Genomic DNA, 9,771 nt, shown 5'->3' with positions numbered 1-9,771 from the left:
CAGCTGCCCGACCTGGCTTCGCGCAGGCCGGGTGTTGTGAGCGGGGCCCCCGCTGGAGCGGGCTGGGACTGCGCGGGGAGACAAGGGAAGGCAGATTTCCCGTGACACCTCCTCGGCTGGCAGAGCTAGCGCTGACAAGCCGCAGGTTCTGGGTTTCGTAAGAGGTATCGCAATCCCTTAAGTTGAATGTGAGTTTAGGAGCAAGGAGCTTCTACAGGCAAATCTCTTCTGAGCTGCTGCAAAGCTCTGACAGCTGATCTCTCTGTGAGTTCATTTTCTTTGACAGTGGTTAAAAAAAGTGTGATTGCTGTTTTGTCGTCACTGCTTCCTCTTTTCCCCAAGGTCCCGATTCAAAGCAAAAGTGTCTTTCTACTGATTTTTTTGTGTGCGCTGTTCGTGGTTGTCAGCATCGAGGAGCCTTAATATAGGTGGAAAGAGCTTCTTTCGTGAGAACATACAGCACCACCATAGCTCACAGTCTACACCTCAACCGTATGGTCTTTTGTCTGTTTTCTGCTAAGCTCTGGCTAGAATGACTAAAGCTATTCCTTAGCCTGGCTAGATTCCTCAATGGCCCCAGCACAAAGTGAGTCTTAAAATTGCCTTTGCTTCCTCATATTGTTCCTTATCCTGTTAGGAAAGAGGATACAGACAATAGAGAAACAGTCCTACAATCTACTGCATTTTGTTTCAATATTCAGCATTCTGATTCACTTTACTCATTTGTGAACGGATCAGTTGTGACTTTGTGTAGTCCCAGTATTCAACTGACTTGCTTGCGCGTACTTCATTTGAAAAACTAATTCTGATTTTTTTTCCACTGGATGCTACGATCATTTCACCACTGAATTTTTTTTGTTCCTTAGAGAAGGCCAGTAGTGCTGAAAGGAATGGAACTGGGCGCTTGCACAACCAAATGGACAGTAGATTACTTGAGCCAAGCCGAAGGATCTAAAGAAGTAAAGATTCATGTTTCTGCGGTGCCACAGATGGATTTCCTTAGTAAGAACTTTGTGTATAGGTACTTGATTCCAAGGCCTCTTGTATTTTAAAGGCATGTGCTTGTAACTTTCAGACATATGGTGCATCTGTTTGAAGCTGAGGGTAAGAATATGAAGATACTTTGTGATAACTTCAAATTATGTATCAAAGTGCTGTCCTTGATTTCCCCCTCATCTTTTCATTCCACAAATATCTCAACATCCTGAACAAATACTTACGGGGTGAAAGGAGGGGCCGAACAGGGCCTTAAAAGTGATGGCATGAAGAAGTGTTATAAAGGTATTTTGACAGAGTGCTCTTGTAGGAAACTTGAGCCTGGCGTTTGCTGGCGTTAATAAAAAAAACAAACCAAAAAGCCCTTGATACTAAATGATATGCTATTTTGCTCTAATTATTTGGTGTGTTTTCAATGTTACTGAATAGTGCTAGTTTCTGACTCACCATGTGTCTGAACCTCTTTGAATGCTGGCACGTGGCAGGCATGCTATTCCACTCTAGAGGGATGTTACTAATTAAAACCAAGCTCCTTCCAAAGTTAGCATGTGCAGTTCTCAGAATGTTCAAACTACTGGATGCCACACGTTTCACCAGCTCTTTAATCTTGATGTGGGTCACATAAACTCTTGATCTCCTCTGAAGTTCCTCTCGTAGCTGCCAAAACATTTCATCTAATCTCAGTCATTGTGTTGTTCTTCAAGGGTAAATGCCTTTATTTTAGTTGTCATTTGTTCTCCCTAAATGGGAACAAGATGTGTTCAGTCTGTTAAACTTTGAAGAAGGCAGAAGCATATGCTGTAAGTGTAAACAAGCTACAAGTCTCTATGAGTGGAGCCTGTTGTTCAGGGGAAAAAGCACTTTAGAATCATGCTTCATTCTGCTCACTGCATAATGAACTTTTGAATCTTTGAAATTAGATCGTACTTGAATGACTTTGCCTTATCTCCATATTTCCTTTCCCCTGCTCTATTTTGTTTCTTTTTATAATACCTCTTACTGTGAGTTCACATACAGTTGATCCAGCGTGCTAGTTTTAGCAGGTTTGTAGACAGCCATGTGGAGGTGCTCTGATGGTTCTTCATTATAGCAGGTGTTAGGACTTTCACCTACTTCACTTGAAATTCAGGAAGCTTTGACCCTTTCCACAGCAAGCCCCTCATTCTAATATGAAGGGAGAATAAGTAGAGCTAAAAGAATGGAAACACTGAGGACTTAACATGCAGTTCCATGATTTTAAACTGATGCACTTGAGTAGTACTGCAGTCCTGATATAAGTAAGTTGCATGCTCCTACCCTGTCTTTGTGTTGGTTCTGGAACTCATTCAGCCACATTGTGATGTGCTGCAGAAATCTGAGTGGTTTTCTGCTGTTTTAGCTTTGCTAGTGGGTTCACCATGAGGTCAGGTGAGTGCCAGTGCTAGCGTAAGGGAGGAGATGGGATGAGTAGGGTAGACAGCAAGGGCAGAGCTGTGGCGGCACCAGCATGCATCAGTTTAAGCCGTCATGGAGCTGTGCTCTCACTTTCTTCACTAGAAAATGTAGATGGGCATGATATAACAGTTCAACTGAAGTCAGAGGGTTGTTTTTGGTTTGTTTGTTTTTCCATTGACTTCAGTGGTTGTTGTATTTGACTGTTACAAACAAGCCTAAAATGTCTAGAGAAGTGGTCTAAGCACTGTCAGATGCAGGTCACATTCTGGTAGAAGGGATAACAGGATCACGAAAAATTTTGCTTGAGGATAGTTTCTTCTTAACCCTGGGTACTTGGTGGTTGCTCTGAAATTTGATGTTTATATGCAATATATTCGTTATCTAGTGACAATGTGAGATGGTGAGTTGAATGAACGTAACATTGAATTAACGACATAGTATTCATAACAATGAATACATGTCCTATTACTATTACTTGTGCTTGGTTTGCCATTCAGCTATCAACTGATGCCAAAATCTGTAACGCTTATGAAAAGCTCCCATTATTTAAATAAATATGTAACACTTATTGACTTCAGAGGGACAGGCTCTAATGCCCAGTGATTCTTTTTGAATCTTCTGAAGTTGTGTTTAATAAATTCAAGGAAAACTGTAAAGAGGCACTTGAAAATACCAAGATTCCTGTGTTTTGCTCAGCTGTGGTAGCACATATTTAAAAAAAAAAATCAGATAACATAAATTTTATAGATCTACAAATGAAGATAGGTATCTGTGTTCGTGCACAAATTCATAGCAGAAAATGCATAGATATAAACATATGTATATCACCTGCAGTAGTTTTCTTGATGCTGAGCTTTTCTGCGAATCTATAAAAATGTACAGTAAACAAGCCTAAAAATGACACACTATTAGAGAAATAGTCTAAGCAAGCATTGTCAGGCGTTGGCCACAGTTTGAATCTAATTTAACTGTGAAGAAATTTCTTGCACTGTGACTCAAGCCATTCAGACCTCTTAAGCTCAAGAGGGGATCTTATCGAAGTGTATAAATAGTTGATGGAGGGAGTAAAGAAGATGGAGCCAGATTCTTCTCAGTGGTTCATGGTGACAGGACAAAAGGCAATAGGCACAAGTTGAAATACAGGAAATTCTGTTAAACTGTTTTAAAAAAACCCACCCTCTTTTACAATGAAGGTGGTCAAACAATGGAACAGGTTGCCCAGGGAGGTTTGGAGTCTCCATCATTGGAGATACGCAAAACCCAACTGGACGCTGTCCTGGGCAATCTGCTGTAGTTGACCCTGCTCTTGGCAAGGGGGTTGGACTGCAGGATCTCCAGAGGTGCCTTTCAGCCTCAGCAATTACATGATTCTGTTTGGATATACACTGGAACAATTTACTAAAGCACAGAGGTTTGTAAGTGTAGGATTTCTATCTCAGTAGAACTCTTCAAACATCCACTGCAATCACTGATTAGTCACAATGTTAAAAAAAAAAAAAAAGCAGCATATTGCATCTTCAGTTATACTAGATATGGTAAGAGAGCTTATGATTTTAAACCTGGAATTTAGACCATGTGTTGTTACATTGATTCATTGTATAAATTTAAATGTTTATATTTCAGAACTCTGCCTTTTGATGCATTTGTACAAAGAGCAGCTGAAGTCAAACACAAGGAGTACTTTCTTTCTGAGGTAATTTCCTTAGTGTCAGTTTCTTCTGTCGGTTATTTTGCCAGTATATGGAGGGCAAAATGATGAATTGTAATTTAAAGTCTTACTCCAGTAAAGCACTTGATCTCAGATTTAACTGTTTTGTGTGGCTTGGAGCCAAGGGGAAAAATGTGGGGAGAAATAATTTTTCTCGGAAGTTGTTTTGTATGTGTACAGTGTGGTTAACTTCAGCCATCCTGTTTCTGTTAACAAAAACTGCTTATATGAGCAAAAATTCCAGCATAAAATTTAGAAATCAAACCTTGCTTTAGAATAACAACTGTATTATTTACGTGTTTTGTAAGAAAATGTCATGAAGATATTTTAGAGTTTGATTACATCTGCTATCAAGATACAAATACAGATTTATAGTAACATAATTCGTGAGTAGCAAATGTGTGGCTATCTTTACGTATCAGTGTTCAAACTAGGATTTTTTCAGATAACTGTGATTAGGAAGCAAACAGTTTTGAATGCAGACATGCTTTTCACCTGTTATGCTACATAGGATGCTGTAAGTTCTGAAGCCGATTGAAATAGCTTCCTGCATCAGTGTTCTGAAGAACTTAAATTATAATCTGCATTTGCTTTGAATCCGTTCAGTAACAGCAATGCTGAAGCAATTCACAAGTCTCCCCCCACTTTACTGTTCTACTCTCAGTTAACATATTTTTCCCATTTCTTGAGATGAACAGCAGGGAGCAGTAGAGTAAAGGCAGTAGAACTAAGTAGCTGAATTTGTAAATGCCATTTATTTGTACCATGTTTTAATGAAGCCCTGCATTAGATTAACGAGAAAATACAGGCTCTTTGTTTAAGGGAGTTTGTAATTCTTATTAAAAAACCCAAAAAATTCTCTTTTTATGTTCTCTTCAGGATGAAAAGTACTATTTGCGATCAGTGGGTGAAGATGCTAGGAAGGTGAGTTACTTGAGATTACAGTTCTAATATTGTAAAGTCGCAGTTTAGGAATATTTTAAAAAGCCTGTTGTCATCTGCTGGCTGTGTAGTACAGGCATACAACTTGTTTATGGTCACTTGGCCTGTGAATGTGACAGGATTTAGGTCAGAATATTTAAACCTCAGTGTCTAAAATGGTTGCTGTTATAGGAGAGCTAGGCTGATCACTAAGAGTACATTCCTCATGTCCCATTCTTTAGCTTTTGTTGTAAACTAATATAAAAGGATTTCTGACGATCTCTTGCTTCTTCAGTGTGATTTCTAGCAGCCATGGTTCAAAGCAGCTCTCTGGCTGTTCTTATTAATATCGTTGACCAAGTCAATGCTGAAAGGGTGACCACCAAAAAGGATTGCTATTTTCAGCTATTTGCCAATGCTGAAGTTCTAGCCCCGTGTTTCATATGGTGGGAAATGACAGTGAAGTGCTCCCTTATTTTAATGTGCATATATGGTTCTCTAAGAGTTATGTCCTTTTTGTTTCAGGATATTGCAGATATCAGAAAACAGTTTCCTATTTTGGCAGAAGATGTTCAGATTCCAGAGTATTTTGAGAAAGAACAGTTTTTCTCCAGTGTCTTCCGCATCAGCTCAGCTGGATTACAGTTATGGACACATTATGATGTAGGTAATACATGTGTTTAGCATAAAATGTTGCAGATGGTATTATGGAGTTGAGATATTGTCACGGATGGAGTGAGACTGCACTTCACTCATAAGAGAGAAGCAACAATACACTTTATTGATGGAAAACAGTGAGTTAAAGTGCGAGTTAACAAAGTTCAATGGTAAATGCGACAGTGATTTAACAAGATTCGATGGCAGGGTACACTTGATTATTTACTGCATGGAGGATAGGGTCAGACAAAACCATCAGGGAGACCCTCCCATTAAGCCATGAGGTTCAGAAAGGAAAGGAACACCTTGCTTTCTAGACTCCTTCTCAGAGAGGAGTCTAGGTGCGGCTGGATCCAATCCTAGTCCCAGACTTGGTCAGCGGTTTATGTCTAAAGGATTGTATATGTGCAATTAATCCTTTATATCACTTAGCTAAGATTTCAAAGTTTAGCATGCTATTAGTTACTTACCAAGGATCTGTTGCGGCAAGGATTCTCAACCTTGAGGACTAACCCTGAGAGGCGTCCCTGCTCAAGGGGAGATCCCGCCGTGCAGCCCGCTGCCGTGCAGGAGAGCTCAACAGGCTCTGGGCTGTCCACTATTTATAGAGTAAGATGATTGACTTATAGTCATATTTGCATGTCAGCAAGTTGTTTGAGTCACTGCCTCAAACAGCCCTTGGCTACTGTGTTGCCGTCCATTCCCAAAGTCCAGCATAAGCTGGATGGAGCCACAACCACCCCCACTGGTGGTCGTTGCTTACGCATTGGGGGTGGAGCACACCGCCACAGATATTAAGGTGCGAATCTCTGACAAAGATCAGTTAATGACAAACTTTGCATATTTTGAAATAGTGAAATGAATCACATTCAGTGGTGCAGTGAATTTTAAATATATGTATTGTGTGGGCATAATATCTTACTGTTTTTATGTCTAATTCCATACTTGTAAGATTAAATGATGTTTTTTTTCCCCCCCCCCCTTTTTTTTTTTTTACTGTTTTGGGTTTCAGTTAAAACTCTGAAACACAGTAACATTGTGCAGTGTAATTCTGAATAAATTTATTAATAAGAAAAAGTTTTTTTGCATTATAATTAGCAAAAAGAATCCTTTATCAATAGAAAGTCAGCAAAATGAGGTAGGAATAACACTGAAAAAGAAAAGGAATCCCAAATATATTTTGTATTATATTTTGCTGGTTTATATGTCTAAAGTATGGTATGTCTTTTTGTTTTAAGATGGAAGAACTTGATTCCTATTTAAGGAAAAGCACGAAGTTGTTGGAAAGCAAGACTGTGTTTCCGGATACACTGTTTGTCAAGAATGTGCAGCTAAGGGGATAAAGTAACTCACATTCTTGAGTTTTTTAGATTAACTATATGTGGAAGCTCTTTTAGCTAATTCCTTACATATGAAGGTTTTAATAATTCCCTTTTTTAAGCTGATGATATTTTAGATTAGTTACAGGCTACGTATTCATTCTTAACTCTTGGCTGACTTGTCTCTTACTATGCTTATTCCAGGTAATGGATAACTTCTTAATCCAAGTAACAGGGAAAAAACGAGTTGTTTTGTATAGTCCCCGAGATGCACCGTATTTGTATTTATCAGGTATGCATGTCATATATATCTAGTTCAGAGTTTGGTGATCGTAGTTGCCTTTCCAGCTCACAAGTGTTGCACTGTAGAAAAAAATCACTAACAGACAGCTTGATGTAAAAGAAGCCATTTGGTCCCTTAACTCTGATCCTGTTTGCTTTAGTCAAAGCTAAGCATTTTAGTGGGGCAGGTTAGGAAATTTGCAAAGGCTTTGCCTGGTTCTGTTGTCAGCACCTAACTGTGGAGCAGTACAGTGTTCCGTCTGGATTCAAAATGGTGTTTTAAATGTCAGGGAAAGTGTCTTTTAGTGTTAATAAGGTTGCAGTTACAGGAGAAATATAGACAACAGGAGAATATGTCTCTTCAGTAAATGAGGAGTATCATCAGGTTTGCCTGGTTTTTAGAGGAGTTACAGAAAAATAAACCAGTATTAAATTTGATTCAAGAACCGCCATTTCCAGCAATGTGATAATGCTTTGTTACTGTTGGAAGAGTAGGAACATTTATTTACCACTTCTGAAAACTTTCCTAGGTACTAAGTCAGAGGTGCTGGATGTGGATAACCCAGACTTAGAGAAATATCCCCTTTTTGTGAAAGCCAAGCGCTATCAATGTTTTCTGGAAGCAGGAGATGTGTTATTTATTCCAGGTAAGTAACAGATAGTTCCTCACCATGCTGTGTTTTTAAACAGTTGTGTTTGCAATTTCTCATTTCTAGTGATGGTAAGAGGTTACTAAAGCATTTCTGTGTTATAAGTAGGAGCATCTAAAGACATTGGCAAAACTTGTCTACTTTTCCAACTGTACTAATTAGCCTAATAAGAGGTATTATTATATCTACCTACAAATCTTACCTTCCCTCAAGATTACACTGCGTGCTTCTGAATTTGTGTCTTAATAGAGTAGCACTAAAAAATCAACTCATGAAATCTGAAATTGCTTCAGTGACCTGAGTTTTCTAATGACAGAATTTGAGTGAAGTACCATTTCTGTTCTCCCGTAGCTCTGGCACTTAAGAACTGTGAGGGGCATGATTTGATGAGAATTATGGATGGTAGAGTTATTGGACCTTCTAGAAATCTATAATCACCTTTTGGAATGGAAAGACAAGTCCTAATCATTTTTCTGCACAAGCAGAAAATATAAAGCTGCTTCTTGGGCTGAGACGACAATTCTGGTGATCAGGGAAAGGCATTTGAATTAACCTATTGAACTACTCCTACTTGTTATTAATTTTTTATTTTAGCTCATTGTGAGCTTGGGGCAGATACTTATTCTGTTGCTTTTCATATTATCTGGGCAATATAAACAGGCCAGTAAACAAGAAGGCAGTAGGTTTTTAGGAAGTTTTAAAATAGATTCTTAGCCTTGGACTCGTTACTTAATTTTGAACTTACCATTTGTGTTTCTTTCTAAAGAAACTTTTGGTTACAGTTAGTGAAAGGTATGTCACACTGTTGCTTATGTCAGCATACATAATTTCTGTTTTATTCTATGCAGTACAGATACTAGTTTGTCTTTGCCAGGAGGTGTGCTGGTCCAAACTTAAGACACACTTGGTACTCTTAAGAATGACTGGGGAGTATAGGGATTTTTGAGTCCAGAGAATGGTGCTAGCTTTGTCAGCATTCTGGAATGCACATCACTGAAAAAACGAGATGTTCTTTGAGAAATGTGTGTGGTTATTATGGAGAAGGTAGAAGCAGCCCCTCTTCCTAACCTGAAAGAAACTTCTTGTTCATTTCTCAGAATAAGCTTTTCTTATGTCTTCGGCACATACAAGCAACTAAGCTGCAATAAGCACGGCATTGTCTTTTGGCTTAAAATTGAAATAGGGTAAATATACTACATTAAACGTATTTTTAAAATGTACTTGATGAAGCAAAAATGTCGTTGCTCCCTTACCATAGCCATGATGATTCAATTGAAAAGCCTCATGACTTCACTATGAAAAGATAAGCAACTTGCATCGGTGACCTGGCTGACGCTGGTGATTTACATTAATGCTTGGACAATCTGTGCAAGGTTAGGGACTAAGTCTAAGAAAATAGATACCTGCATGCAGAGTAGAGATGAGTGAGGTGAACAGGGAAGATGTCTTATTTTCATCCTACACATGCTTATCATTTGCTTACATTTGACTATCTCTTTATACTTCAGCAATTGTTACTTTTGTGTGAAGTTATGGATCAACGTAAACGTCTTGAAGAACTTCTTAAATCTCGCACAATGCGATATATTCAGGGATGAATATTTATAAATAAACAAAAAATATAGTAGTTGAGGCTTTTCCACAACTAGATTTAGTTTGGGTGGTTCTGACACTTGTTATGAGTCACGTGGAAGTTTCAGATAGTAATTTTCATTTTAGACATTCTTCTTTCTACAGCTTTGTGGTTCCACAATGTAATTTCTGAGGAATTTGGAGTGGCACTGAATGTCTTTTGGAAGCACCT

General features: G+C 38.7%; 1 protein-coding gene across 1 annotated transcript in view; it reads left to right on the top strand.

Annotated features, from left to right (window-relative positions):
- The first annotated feature begins 872 nt into the window (after nucleotides 1–872).
- Nucleotides 873–9,771, top strand: part of TYW5 (tRNA-yW synthesizing protein 5) — a 9,152-nt gene continuing 253 nt past the window's right edge. The window contains exons 1-7 of the mRNA XM_009331587.1: nucleotides 873–1,021; nucleotides 4,054–4,123; nucleotides 5,018–5,062; nucleotides 5,585–5,722; nucleotides 7,240–7,327; nucleotides 7,848–7,964; nucleotides 9,705–9,762. Of these exons, the coding sequence (XP_009329862.1) occupies nucleotides 891–1,021; nucleotides 4,054–4,123; nucleotides 5,018–5,062; nucleotides 5,585–5,722; nucleotides 7,240–7,327; nucleotides 7,848–7,964; nucleotides 9,705–9,762 (647 nt within the window). The 5' untranslated portion in view covers nucleotides 873–890. The remainder of the gene's footprint in view (nucleotides 1,022–4,053; nucleotides 4,124–5,017; nucleotides 5,063–5,584; nucleotides 5,723–7,239; nucleotides 7,328–7,847; nucleotides 7,965–9,704; nucleotides 9,763–9,771) is intronic.

Source organism: Pygoscelis adeliae, unplaced genomic scaffold (assembly GCF_000699105.1).
Source record: "Pygoscelis adeliae isolate BGI_AS28 unplaced genomic scaffold, ASM69910v1 Scaffold160, whole genome shotgun sequence".
NCBI classification, from domain to species: Eukaryota; Metazoa; Chordata; class Aves; order Sphenisciformes; family Spheniscidae; genus Pygoscelis; species Pygoscelis adeliae.
This window is presented reverse-complemented; position numbering and strand designations above follow the sequence as displayed.